A 14,282-nucleotide genomic window follows, 5' to 3' on the forward strand; every position below is an offset into this window, starting at 1 on the left:
CTTTCTCTCTTTCCCCCTTCTGCTGCATCTCCCTCTGCCATTCCTTAATTATCGCTAATGTTCCCATTACCTATTCCACTGCAGATTTCCATCTCCATTTCTGTATCCCTGTGTGTCCATCATGTTAAAGGTAAGGATTTTTCTCAGCTTCCCTCTTGTAAGCTAAGTGCTCCCTTGCTTGAGAGTGCTTTGAAAGCAAGGCTGTTCCCAGCCCACCATTGCGAATGGCATTGTAACTGAAGAAGGGTCTCGGCCCTGAAACGTCACCTATTCCTTTTCACCGGAGTCGCTGAGCTACTGCAGCTATTTGTGTCTGTCTACTGTTAATGGCCGGCTGTGTTTCTGCCACAGAGTGGGAACAAGGTGGTGGTGTGCTCCACCCCGCTGGAGAACACGTCCATAAAGGTCGGCCCTGCAAGAAAGACGAGCTTCAGGGGCAAGATGGCTCGGCGCAGGAAGCGACACCGAAAGAGAGACGGCCAGGAATCGTGAGTCTCATTCCACGCGCCGGAGTAGCGCCACCGTGCCAGTTGGGTGTTGGTCTAGTTAGTTGGGGATTTTTAAAGCATAGATTGATATGTTCTTGATTAGTACGGACGTCAAAGATTTACGGGGAGAAGGCGGGAGAAGGGGGTTGAGAGGAAAAACAGATCAGCCATGATTGAAAGAGAGTGGACTGAATGGGCCAAATCGCCTAATGCTGCTCACTTGGTCTTAACAAGTGGTGACGGAAGGTACACAAAAAAGCTGGAGAAACTCAGCGGGTGCAGCAGCATCTACGGAGCGAAGGAAATGGGCAACGTTTCGGGCCGAAGTGGTGACGGAAAATTGGAGTTGAGGAAAATAAACCTTGCATGGTCTGGAATGAACTCCAATCCTCAGTTTTGTTCCAGCCTTTGGAAGTGGGCGGCACGGTGGCACCGTGGTAGAGTTGCTGCCTTGCAGCGCTCGCAGCGCGAGACCCGGGTCTAATCCTGACATACATTCTCCTCAAGACCGCGTGGGTTTTCTCCGCGATCTTTGGTTTCCTCCCACACTCCAAAGGCGTACATGTTTGTAGGTTTAATTGGCTTGGTACAAGTGTAAACTGACCCGAGAGTGTGTAGGATAGTGTGTGGGGATCGTTGGTCAGTGTGGACTCAGTGGGACGCAGGGACTGTTTCCGCGATGTATCTCTGAACTAAAACTAAAGTGGGCTATTGACCGTATTTAACTCCCTGCCTTTAACAGAAGGAGATCACGCAACAACAAGACTCCCAAGCAGCCAGCGGCGCGGAACACCAGCAGATGCCACCCCCCTGCCTTGTACCAGCCCTACTCATCCAGTGAGAGTAACCCGGGCTCTCCCACCTGCAGTCTGTCTCCGGGACCAGCCACTCCCTGCAGAAGCCCTGCGCCCGATCCACACTCAGGTGCCAACCTCTCCTCTTCTTGTCTCGGGGTGAAACGCGAACATAATAGCTTCCAAAATTCAAATGGTTAAATATAGTATTGATTAGTACGTGTGTCGGGGGTTATGGGGAGAAGGCAGGGTTAGGAGGCAGGGATAGATCGGCCATGATTGAATGGCAGAGCGGACTTGATGGGCCGAATGGCCTAATTCTGCTCCCGTCACTTATGAACTTAGGAGTATTTTAATGGGTTAATTCTAGATCTATAAAATTGTTACTCATCTATCGCAACATTAAAAAAAAAAATCATTTGGACAGGTACATGGATAGAACAGGATTTAGCCCATAGAGGGATATGGGCCAAATGTGGGGTGGTGGGACCCGTGTGGATGGGACATGGTGGTCGGCATGGGCAAGTTGGGCCGAAGGGCCCTTATCCACCATGTATGACTACTCTGTGCCCTGTCTGAGAATCAATAGAGGGCCAGCCCTGATGCAGCTTGGTAGTACTTTGGTTGGGCTACATTTGGAGTATTGCGTGCAGTTCTGGTCTTCCCCCATTAGAGGAAGGACATGTAAGCTATGGAAAGGGTGCAGAGCAGGTTTACCAGAATGATGGCTGGATTAAGGTGCATTAGCTACAGGGAGAGGTCAGACAGATTGAATTGTTTTCTCTGGAAAGCTGGAGGTTGCAGGGTAACCTGTTGGCCTGTCCCACTTACGTAATTGTTTTTTGGCGACTTGCCGGCACCCGTCATTAGTCGCAGCAGGTCTCTGAAAAATGTCAACATGGTGACTCGAAACATATAAAATTGTTAAGGGCTTGGACGCGCTAGAGGCAGGAAACATGTTCCCGATGTTGGGGGAGTATAGAACCAGGGGCCACAGTTTAAGATTAAGGAGTAAGCCATTTAGAACGGAGACGAGGAAACAATTTTTCTCACAGAGAGTGGTGAGTCTGTGGAATTCTCTGCCTCGGAGGGCAGTGGAGGCAGGTTCTCTGGATGCTTTCAAGAGAGAGCTAGATAGGGCTCTTAAAAATAGCGGAATCAGGGGATATGGGGAGAAGGCAGGAACGGGGTACTGATTGGGGATGATCAGCCATGGTCACATTGAATGGCTATGCTGGCTCGAAGGGCCAAATGGTCTACTCCTGCACCTATTGTCTATTGTCTAATCTAGTGACGACCAGAAGTTTGTATTTTTTTACAAAAAGGGGATAGAATGCGCTGCTCGAGGCAGTGGTCGAGGCAGATATGATAGTGGCAATTTTAGAGACTTAATTTAGTTTATTTAATTATCACATGTATCGAGGTACAGTGAAAAGCTTTTGGATAGGGACATGGATGTGCAGGGATGGAGCCCCAGGGGATATGGATCATGTGCAGGCAGGGAGGCCCGGCAGCGTCTTTTGAATAACGGGGGGGGGGGGGAGAGGGGGGGCGAGGGGTTGATGTCACTCACAGCGCGAGCAAGGCGGCAGGCACGCAGATCCAGCGAAAGTCAGTCGTTTTTATTTCAAAGAGTTATCTGATTTTTGAACATTTTCAGTAATAACTCGTGAAATAACGCATGGAATTTTCAGATAAGGCGATTTCGGACTCCACGGGAAAAATATCTACCGGAATATGTAAAAATGTTATCGTTACCACACACATAGACACACACACATCTCGCGCACACACACACACACACACACACACACACACACACACACACACACACACACACACACACACACACACACACACACACACACACACACACACACACACACATAGTTTTATAAGTATAGAGATAAAACAAGCAGAGAACTGATTTGGGAGTTCTGTCTTCTTTTCCCTAGGGACCACCTCGCCACAGAGCGTATCTCCAGGACACAGTGCTCCCAGCTCTCCGGCCGGGAACCTCCGGCCGTGTTCCTTGCACGGACTCGCCTCCAAGGCCAATAACCAGCGTTACAAGGCCGGCCGCCGGAAGTCCACCAGCAACATCCCACCCTCGCCTCTGGCCTGCACCCCGTCGCCAACGCCCCAAGCCGCCTCGCCACACCGCTCGCCCTCCCCCCTCTCCTGCTCGTCCAAGAACATCCAGGCCTACTCCGGCAAGACGCTCTCGCCGCCCACCATCGTCAGGCACCTGGTGCGTCCGCGCAGCGGCGAGATGCCGCGCTCACCGCTGCTGAGGCAGCTGCAGCTGGGGGAGAGGCTGTCGGCCCTCTCTCTGGGCGAGAAGAAGCCGTGCGGCTCGCGGAGGCAACCGGAGCTGCCCGTGGGGGAACCAGGATGGGTCGAACCTTCACAGAGCGATTCTCGCACTCTGGCACAACTGCCGGCCCTCGAGCCTCCCGCCGACCCACAGGCATCGGGAGAGGCTGCGGAAAGCCCGGACCCTCGAGAGGGGTGGGTGCGGAAACACGGGAAATGTGGCGACTGCAGGCCCACCAGACGGCCAAACCTGCTCGAAAGGTGCAACTCGCTCCCGAGGCAGGAAACACTGGCGGAAGTGAACGTCGGAGGTGGCATTCCAGTCACGGGGGCTGAGCAGGAAAGGAGGAGGGACGAGAGAGGCAGCAGAAAGGAAGCATTGGGAGTCAACTACCCTCCATGTGACGTGGCGTGGCTGGACGCAGCATTTGACTTGGTCTCTGGCCCTGTGGCCAACACGTGCCGGGATCACGTCGACTGGAGGCCAGACATGGGGCCAGGAGTCGAAGTTCACAGGTCAGAGGTGAAAAGTTGGAAGCAGGAAAGCGGGGACTGGCAGCAGCAGACGAGCCGACGGTCCCAGAGCCCGTGCCAACACGTAGACGTACAAGCTGCAGGCAGCAGCAGCAGGGAGACGGGGGAGCCACTACTTGAAGGACCAAATGGACAAGAGACGTCCTCTCTTGCACCGTCGCCTCCTGTTGGTCACGGACATCTCCGCATTGGGGATCACCCGTCAGGTCCACTGCACCGTCAGGGCAGAGATCCCTCGGGCGCGGATGAAGGCCTCGCTCCGGCGGCGCTGTCGGTGGGTGCCGCTGCATGCGAGTCCGTCGCGGAGACGGAGGAAGCGGTGACGTGCAGACAGGAGAGCGCCGTCTGCTTGAACACTGAAACACCGCCAAGCAGGGCCGGGGAACAGCAGGCAGGCACAAGCTACAAGCTGGGTCCAGAATCCACAAGCCGGAAGCCAAAAAGGAAGCAAAAAGAAAGAAAGTGTTAGATACTGAGTTTTAAAATGCACGCAGCAGCCCGATTGAAAATACTATTGTCAAGGTGGATTAAACTGTGTGAGTTGGGGGTGTGTGTGTGTGTGTGTGGATACCTGTGGGTGTGTATACATGTGTGTGTGTGTGTGTGGACACGTTTGTGTGCATACATGTGTGTATACATGTATGCGTCTATATATATGTATACATGTGGGTTGGTGTACATGTGGGTGTGTGTATACGTGTATGTGTGTATATATGTGCGTACGCATGTGTCACCGCGCAGATGTGTACACGTGCACTGAATGTATGTGAGCTCGAGGGAATGAAGGATTAGTGAAGGTGGGAGCAGTTTTTTTTATAAAACGATTATTTTACCGAAACAGTTTTAAAAAAAAAAACCCGATGCAGGAAAAAAAGAATTTGCCTGGAAATGACCACATGCTGCTGTGAATGAATGAATGAATGAATGTGCGAGGGTGCAGCGTGCGAGGCTTCTGCTGGGCACTCATGTACAAGTGACGACACTTGCAACAACGCCAGTGATGTCGCTCGGTGACTGACGGATGGGTTTGAGGCACTGCAGCGCAGGCGATGGCAAACGTGCCCATCGCAGAGACTGAAACTCTGCAAGAAAGAGTCAAGAGAATTCTTCGCACAGACTGAGCCGAAAGTGGTAAACATGAGTTCATATGTTGCCACTGGCTCTTTGCGACGTGATTCCTCGAGCCATGTGTTCCAGGTGCCACCAAGGCAAAGGGAGAAGGTCTCTTTCTCCCCCACCTCCCCCCACCACGATTGTTCCAAAGCTCCTGAACGGACAGGGAATAAAACGGTTGCCAGTTCACTATTACACAGGAACGCTCTCAGTATCTCTGACCATGTGAGGTAAAGCAAACAGTTCTACCCTGTTGCACCTTGCAGTAGAAAGTGAAATGTCAGCGGGTGAGATTTGGTTGTAGGACGTTTCTACAGGACCCGTTTATACCTCTAATATCCCCCAAAGCACAAAATATTTTGGAGGCAAGAGAGTTCGTAACCTGCCACTCCTCTCTTCCTGCTTTCTCACCCTCCCCCCACCCCCGCCCCGCTACAATCAGTCTGAGGAAGGGTCCCGGCCCAAAACGTCACCTATCCATGTTCTCCAGAGATGCTGCCTGACCTGCTGAGTTACTCCAGCACTCTGTCATTTTTTTGTTGTTGTTTTTTTTTTTTGGTAAACCAGCGTCTGCTGTTCCTTATTTCTACCTTGTACTTTAGGAGTTTGCACTCTGTACCTCTGGGAGTTGTCCTATGCAGCCTTGTCGGGGAAACCTCATTCCGTTGTTCATTCCCTGCTGTACTTACACGGGACCATTGTACTGAATGATTGAAAGCTTCTTTGTTGTAGAAGTGACATTCCCATAAAGGTCAAACCGGATTTCCAAAGCAGTGAAGATGAACCAGATGCCATTTTCACTTAGTGCTCAGTTCAGCCTGTTGCAATGTTGTTCTGGGCTTTGCTCGTTTTGTAACGATCCTTTGAACAGAGGGCATTTCTTACGCCTGTTTTACTGAGTGGACGACAGTGTTTTGAGTTGTCAGTGTCGATGTATTTGCTTTAGTGCAGTTTAGAGACACAGCGAGGACACAGGCCCTTAGGCCCACTGAGTCCGCGCCAACCAGCGATCACCCATACACTAGTTCTATCCCACACACCAGGAACAATTTACAGAGGCCAATTAACCTACAAACCTGCACAAGTTTGGGATGTGGGAGGAAACTGGACCCCCCCGGAGAAAACCCAGGCGGTCACAGGGAGAACAGACAAACACACAAACTGTACGGACAGCAACCGTGGTCAGGATCGAGCCCTTCTGTCTTCTGTCTTCTCCCTATAACCTCTGACACCCATACTAATCAAGAATCTATAAATCTCTGCCTTAAAAATATCCACTGACTTGGCCTCCACAGCCTTTTGTGGCAAAGAATTCCACCATTTTTTTATTATTGCTGTTAACCGGAACAATGTCGGGATTGAATTTTAATTCACAGCTAACGTTGACCAATGGAAGGTGTGGGACCAAAGTGGGGACTGTGGGGGTGAGTTGTGTGTCTGTGCTAGTTATTGACAAATCGTTATTCAATACAAGTTATGCTCCGTTACCTTGTCAATCGTGTCTCTCTGAATCATTGTCAAAAACCTGTACATACTGTGTGGCCACAGGCCCCCTGACCACCTGCAAACCCCTCCTGCTGGCCTCTGCTTCTTCACGCGTTAGTTAGCTGCCTGCTGAAGTTGGTCAACGCACTAGTGCTGGACTTGCATCCGGCTGAAACCATCCATCAGCGTCTAGGGGCGGCACGGCTGGTCGAGGTGTCAGAGACCCGGGGGTCAGACCTAACCTCGGGTGCAGTCTGTGAGATTTGTACCTTCTCCCTGTTCCTTCCGAGTGATCCTGTTTTCCCCCCACGTCCCAGTGACGTGCGGGTTTGTAGATTAATTGGCAAATATAAAAATTGTCTCTAGCGTGTAGGGAGTGAGATGTGAAATGGGATTCAATAATTCAACTTTGTTGTCACATGTACCTAGGTACAGTGAAATGCTTTGTTTTGCGTATAACCCGGTAAAATCGCACAGCAGACCTCGCCTGGGCAGTACACAAGAGTCACTACCATTCGGGCGCCGACTAAGTTACGAAAAGAGAATAGAACAGGCAACGTAGGACTGAACGGGTGATGGATAGGTGGTTGACGCGGGCCGAATGGCCTGATTCTAGTTTACTTTAGTTTAGAGATACAGAGTGGAAATGGGCCCTTTGGCCCCACCAATTCTGCGCCAACCAGCGATCTCCACACACTAACACTATCCTACACACACACAAGGGACAATTTACAACTATACCAAGCCAATTAATCGACAACCCTGTATGTCTTTGGAGTGTGGGAGGAAAACGGAGATCGCGAAGGAAACTCATGCAGGTCACGGGGAGAACGTACAAACTCCGTACAGAAATGCACCCGTGGTCAGGATGGAACCCGGGTGGGTACCTGGCGCTGTAAGACAGCAACTCTACCGCTGCGCCACCGTGCCGCGTAAATGCCATTACATTCAATTAATTCAATGAGTTGACGAGCCACATTATTCCTAGACCGTACAGGACCTGATTTGCCAAGTGGATGGTCCAGCTTGGCCTTCACAGGTTACGATCCACACCATCACAGAAGCTGGACTTGTGTCAATTCAGTTGACCTGACCAAAGTGCCACTGCAGCCCCCAGGGCATAAGCCCTGATATCATCCTGGCTATAATACAACAGATATGTGCTTCAGAAATACAACCAACCAGTGCAATATGACTGCCCTGGCATCTACTCAACCCAGTGAAAGGTTTGAACGGCCACTCTACAAGGGGATAAATGACCCAGCCTCTTAATGTCCATTAACCCAGCGTAAAGTGCCAATCACAAATCTGCTAATCAGGGGCGGCACGGTGGCGCAGTGGTAGAGTTTCTGCCTTACAGCGCCAGAGACCCAAATTCGACCCCGACTACGGGTGCTGTCTGTACGGAGTTTGCATGTTCTCTCTGTGACTGCGTGGGTTTTCTCTGGGTGCTCCGGTTTCCTCCCACACTCCAAAGACATCGAGGTTTGTCGGTTAATTGGCTTTGGTAAAAATTGTAAAATGTCCCCGGTGTGCAGGATAGTGCTAGTGTACGGGGAATGGTGGTTGGAGCAGACTCCAGGGCCTGTTTCCGGGCTGTATCTGAACTAAATTAAACTACAAGTGTCAGTTTGAAGGAGGGTCCCGACACAAAATGTCAACCATCCTTTTTTCTAAAGATGCTGCATGACCCGTTGAGCTATCCCAGCACTTTGTGTCTATCTTTGGTAGTGTATCAGCATCTGCAGTTCCTTCCTACACTGCCCAGAATGGAAGCAGCCCATCTCAATGAGACTTCATACGTCACACTGAATACACTAGTGCACAACTGTGGGTAACAAACCGTGCACTGCAGAAAGATGCCAAGACCACTTTCCAAAGCTGTATCAGGCAGCATAGACAGGGGAGCACCACCTCCCACTGGCTCCTCTCCAAGTTACACCCCATCCTGACTGGTAAACAGACCACAATGCATTCATTGCCACCAGGTCCAAACCCTGGAACTGCAGACCCGAGAGTGTAGAAGATGCTGGTTTACACCAAAGATTGACAAAAAAAGCTGGAGCAACTCTGCGGGACGGGAAGAAGTGTCTTGACCCAAAACGCCACCCATTCCTTCTCTCCAGAGATGCTGCCTTTCCCGCTAAGTTGCTCTTTTGTGTCTTATCTTCAGTAGTAAGGGAGACCTTCACTGGAAGGGTTACAACTTTCAACAAAGCTTGTTGCCATCCCTCAAGGGCAGTTAAAGATGAGCAATAACTTCTGGCTTTACAAACAAACGTCCTAACCTGCAAACAAATAAAATGACCACCGCTCTGCCACTATGATGCAGAGTGCTCATCATCCACTTATACCTTACAGAAATGTGACAGCTGCAATTAGACGAATGTTCACGGAAACTCCTCTTATCTACCTTGAAGAAGGGTCTCAAACCGAAATGTCACCCGTTCCTTCCACCCAGAGATGCCGCCTTGTCCTGCTGAGATTTTCCAGCATTTGGTGTCAATCTTAGGTTTAGAGGGATATGGGCCAAGAGCAGACAGGTGGGGCTTAGTGTAGATGGGATCATGTTGGGCCAAAGGGCCTGTTTCCACGCTGTATCACTCTACGACTCTCCTAAACGCAGTGGATGAAGAACAAGATGCAAAAGTCTGGGTGTGTCCTAGAAAAAAGGTTCCCTTTGGTCTTGGGCTTTGCAGCTTTGACCAGTTTGTAAACCTGTGACTGTGTTAAGTAGACAAAGTTTTAAACGAGCAAATTACAACAGCAAATAATCATTTTAACCATGTGGCAGCTTTATTTTTGTGCAATTTCTTATTGTTCGATGTTGAAACCTTTACTCTCCCAAGTGTTGCATTTGTTCACATTACTTCTTTGTGAAGTTTTTTTTTTTAAATAAACCTTGGCTTCTTGTAAACTGCTACTCTCCATCAGCTGTGGGATATGTAGAGTGGTCAGAGGGCTCACGGATCAGTCACTGTTGTGGCAGGCTTTGGCTCGGTAACAAAATGCAAGCAGCTTTCATCGATTTGGATCAATGACTGGAGAAGGAACATTTTGAAGAGGTACAAACAATTGTATGTATTACTAGACCAAGAGCAGACCCGTTGGGTCCCGTCCCCTCAACACGTGGTTGTAGGGGGTGGGGGCCTGTCCCAACACACACACACACACACTAACCGCCCCCCCCCCCCGCCCCACCCCACACACACACACTAACCAGAGAGGGAGGGGAGGCCTGTGCCGAGCCGAGGACCGGACCTGAGCCGCGGGCGAGCGAGTGTCAACTAAAGGACCGCGGGTTGGGTCGCCGCAGTCTTCAACTATAATCTTTGGTGTTAAGTCGACGGCCCGATTTTTGAATAACGGGGAGGAGGGAGAGTTTGGGGGGGGGGAGGGGTGACGTCACTCACAGACGGCAGATCCATTGTGACGTCATCAGCGAAAGACAGGCTTTTTGATTTCAACGTTTTATCGGATTTGTGAACATTTTCATTAATAACTGGATAAATAAAGCAAACTTTTCAGATAAGGGGATTTTGGACTCCAGGGGGTAAATCTCTACCGGAATATGTAAAAATGTTACTGTTAGTGTGTCGTTTTTTCAAGAAAATGTGACAACACACAAACAAATAAACACACACACACACATCCACATACAAGATCAGAGTTTTATCATTATAGAGATATAATAGACCAAGTGGGACCCGTTGGGTCCCGTCCCCTCAACGTTCGTCACACACACACACACACTAACCACCCCCTTTGATATTATATTAAAATTACTCATTAGCTCCTTTTACCCCATCCCCACCCTATACACTCACGCATAGCCCCCAACTCGCAGACATATTGGGAGGGGGGTAGAGAGAGAGGGGGGGCAAAGTCACCAGTCCCATTCAACATTCTAGTTTTTCCAAAAATTATATTGGTGAGCGAGGGGAGCCGAGGGAGAGGGGGGAGGGGCGTGACATAGTGAGGGCCATCGGGGGGGCTGTCGAGAGCTATCCAGCGGGGTCGGAGAATAAAGGGGGGGGGGGGGAGCTGCGGTGGTGAGGTGCCTTTTTTTTCATTTCAAAATAGACTTTATTCAATTGATAAATATATACAATTCCTGAACCATTCAAACAAACAAAATTCATCCGACATTTTCGGAGACTATACAAATTTTTCCAGTACAATATTTTTACATTTGTCAAATTTCACCAAACAGTCCCCCACCCGTGCCACTCTGTGGCCCCTGTCCCCCACCCGTGCCACTCTGTGGCCCCTGTCCAAGTAATAAATATATACAATGTGTACACAGTGCGAAAATTCCATCTGACATTTTCGTCGGCTATAGAGATTGTTCAATACCGTTTATAAGTCTTTTAAGTTCCACAAAAAATGTCCCCCACCCGTGCCACTCATGTGGCCCCCTGGTGTGGGATACCTTCCCTTAATTTAATTTGAGGGGCGTCTCCACCATACCGTGCCCCCCTATGTCCAGCAGCGGAAGGACCCTAGACTGTGGCCCTCCCCCACCGAGCCTTGGCGTTGGCAGCACCAAGCTTCAGCGAGTCCCTTAGCACGTACTCCTGCAGTCTGCAGTGGGCCAGTCGGCAACATTCCCTGACGGACATCTCGCTCGGCTGGGTGGTGAGCAACGCTCGGGCAGACCAAAGAGCGTCTTTCGCCGAGTTGATGGCCCTCCAGCAGCACTCGATGTCAGTCTCTGAATGTGTCCCTGGGAACAGTCTGTAAATCACAGAGTCCTCTGTGACAGAGCTGTTCAGCATAAATCGTTCCAGGGACCCTTGCAGACCTCTCCAGACTCTTTTTGCAAACCCACACTCTGCAAAGAGGCGGGCAACCGTCTCCGCTCCATAGCAACCGTCCCGGGGGCAGCGTGCGCTGGTAGTGAGGTTCCCACGGTGCAGGAAGGATCTAACTGGGAGGGCTCCCCTCACCGCCAGCCAAGTCAGGTCTTGGTGCTTGTTGGTGAGTTCTGGCGATGAGGCATTTTGCCAGACAACTGGGCAGTCTGCTCTGGGAACCATGCCACCGGATCCATCGAGTCCTTTCCCTGCAGTGCCTGCAGGACATTCCGTGCTGACCACTGCCCGATGGACATGTGGTCAAAGGTGTTGGTCCAAAAGAACCTTTCCACAGACGACAGATGGGGCGGCAATGTCCAGCTGACTGGTACATTGCGTGGCATCTGCGCCAGGCCCATCCTTCGCAACACCGGGGACAGGTAGAACCTCAGCAGGTAGTGACACTTAGTGCCCACGTGCCTTGGCTCTACACTCCGCCTGATGCAGCCACACACAAAGGTGGCCATCAGGGTGAGGGTGACGTTGGGCACGCTTTTACCCCCGTTGTCTGCTGACTCGTGCATTGTGGCCCGTCGGACCCGGTCCATCCTCGACCCCCAGATGAACTGGAAGACGGCCCCGATGATTTTTCCCGGTTATGGAGAAGGAGCGTTGCCTCCACAGCTCCAGCTTCCTCCCCACCTTGGCTATCCGCTCCAGCCAATTCTTGTTACTCGCCTCAGCCCCCCCGAACCAGATCCTCAACACCTTCAAGAAGTCAGGCTTGATGGTGAAGGGGATGGAAGATCGGTCGGGCCAGTTGCATGGCCTCGCTCTTCCTGCGGTTCACCCTGGCTCCCGTGGCCGACTCAAACTGGTCGCAGATGCTGATCAATCTGCGGACCGACCTTGGATCCGAGCAGAAGACGGCGACATCGTCCATGTACAGGGAGGTCTTTACTTGAATGCCCCCACTGCCTGGCAATGTCACTCCTCTTATGCTCGCATCCTTCCTGATGGACTCGGCAAAAGGTTCAATACAGCAGACAAACAAGACAGGAGAGAGAGGGCAACCCTGCCTGACTCCAGACCTTACAGGGAAACTGTCTGATTCCCACCCATTGATTTGGACTGCTCTACGGATATTGGTGTAGAGCAGTTTGATCCAATTTCGGATTCCCTCCCCAAAACCCATTTTGGAGAGCACGTCCCTCATGTACGTGTGCGATATCCTGTCGAAGGCCTTCTCCTGGTCCAAGCTGACTAGGCAGGCATCCACCCGTCTGTCCTGCACGTTGGCGATGGTATCTCTCAGCAGCGCTAGGCTGTCTGAGATTTTCCTGCCAGGTACAGCACAGGTTTGGTCTGGGTGGATCACCCGTCCCAGAGCAGACTTGACCCAGTTGACGATGGCCTTAGACAGGATCTTGTAATCTACATTCAACAATGTTATGGGTCTCCAATTCTTTATATCCTTCCTCTCCCCCTTCTGCTTGTAGATTAGGGTGATGCTGCCCTTCCTCATGGAGTCTGACATGCTGCCGGCTAGAAGCATTTCATTGTACACTTCCAGCAGGTCCGGGCCCACCCAGTCCCACAGAGCCGAATACAACTCGGCCAGTAAGCCATCGCTTCCGGGAGTTTTACTCGAGTCAAAGGAGCGGATGGAGCCAGTCAGCTCCTCTAGGGTCAGTGGTTGGTCCAGACTCTCCCGCTTGCTGTCCTCCAAGACCTCCGTGATGGAGGACAGGAAGTTCTGGGAGGGCGGTGACGTCTGTGGCCTTTCTGTCATACAATTCCGTGTAAAAGGATTTGCAGACCCTCAGCATGTCTGTCTGCGTGGATGCTGCTGAGCCTGGTGCAGCAGAAGGCAGAGGATAGGGCTGTTCGGTGAAACTGTGTAGCTTTATCGTCGCCAGACACATGGCGACACTTGTGTACTGTCTAGGTGAGAGTGAGGTCTGCTGTATGGGTTTTACCGGGTTGTATGCAAAACAAAACACCGAGGTCCATGTGACAGCAAAGTTTCACTGAATCATGTGCAGGAAGGAACTGCAGAATGCGGCTTTAAATCAAAGATAGACACAAAATGCTGGAGTAACTCAGTGGGTCAGGCAGCATCTGTGGAGAGAAGGAATGGATGATGTTTCGGGTCGAGACCCCATCCTCAGGCTGAGGTTGAATCAACGTTGAATCAGTAATCTCTTCCGCTCGAGGTTTGGATGCCTGATTCGGCGGCATAACTCTGTGACTTGTATCAAAACAGCAGAATTTTGAATGAGAATTGAAAGCAAGTTTTGATAGAAACTGAAAACATGAAAGATTGTAACCTTTCCTCACAGAGCACAGGCTCAGTGGAGCAGAGACCTTTCCTATGTACCTAGAGCGCTGGAGTAACTCAGCGGGACAGGCAGCATCTCTGGAGAGAAGGAATGGGTGACGTTTCATGTCGAGACCCTTCTTCAGTGTCCCATTCCTTCTCTCCAGAGATGCCGTCTGTCCCGCTGAGTTACTTCAGCACAGTCATAGTCATAGAAACATCGAAAATAGGTGCAGGAGGAGGCTAGTCGGCCCTTCAAGCCAGCACCACCATTCATTGATGATCATGGCTGATCGTCCCCTATCAATAACCCGTGCCTGCCTTCTCCCCATATCTCTTGACTCCACTAGCCCCTAGAGCTCTATCAAACTCTCTCTTAAATCCTCTTGATACAGTGTGGAAAGAGGCCATTCAGCCCAACTCGCCCACACTGGCC

General features: G+C 51.0%; 1 protein-coding gene across 4 annotated transcripts in view; it reads left to right on the forward strand.

The window, feature by feature from the left end:
- LOC129711095 (microtubule-associated serine/threonine-protein kinase 3-like) overlaps nucleotides 1-5,053 on the forward strand; it is a 76,923-nt gene extending 71,870 nt beyond the window's left edge. For all 4 annotated transcript variants that reach the window (XM_055658484.1, XM_055658485.1, XM_055658487.1 and 1 more), the window contains 3 exons: nucleotides 352-488; nucleotides 1,231-1,412; nucleotides 3,238-5,053. In XM_055658484.1, coding sequence (XP_055514459.1) covers nucleotides 352-488; nucleotides 1,231-1,412; nucleotides 3,238-4,601 — 1,683 coding nt within the window. In that variant the 3' untranslated portion in view covers nucleotides 4,602-5,053. The remainder of the gene's footprint in view (nucleotides 1-351; nucleotides 489-1,230; nucleotides 1,413-3,237) is intronic.
- Nucleotides 5,054-14,282: the final 9,229 nt, after the last annotated feature.

The sequence above is a fragment of the Leucoraja erinacea genome, chromosome 29 (assembly GCF_028641065.1).
Source record: "Leucoraja erinacea ecotype New England chromosome 29, Leri_hhj_1, whole genome shotgun sequence".
Lineage (NCBI taxonomy): Eukaryota > Metazoa > Chordata > Chondrichthyes > Rajiformes > Rajidae > Leucoraja > Leucoraja erinaceus.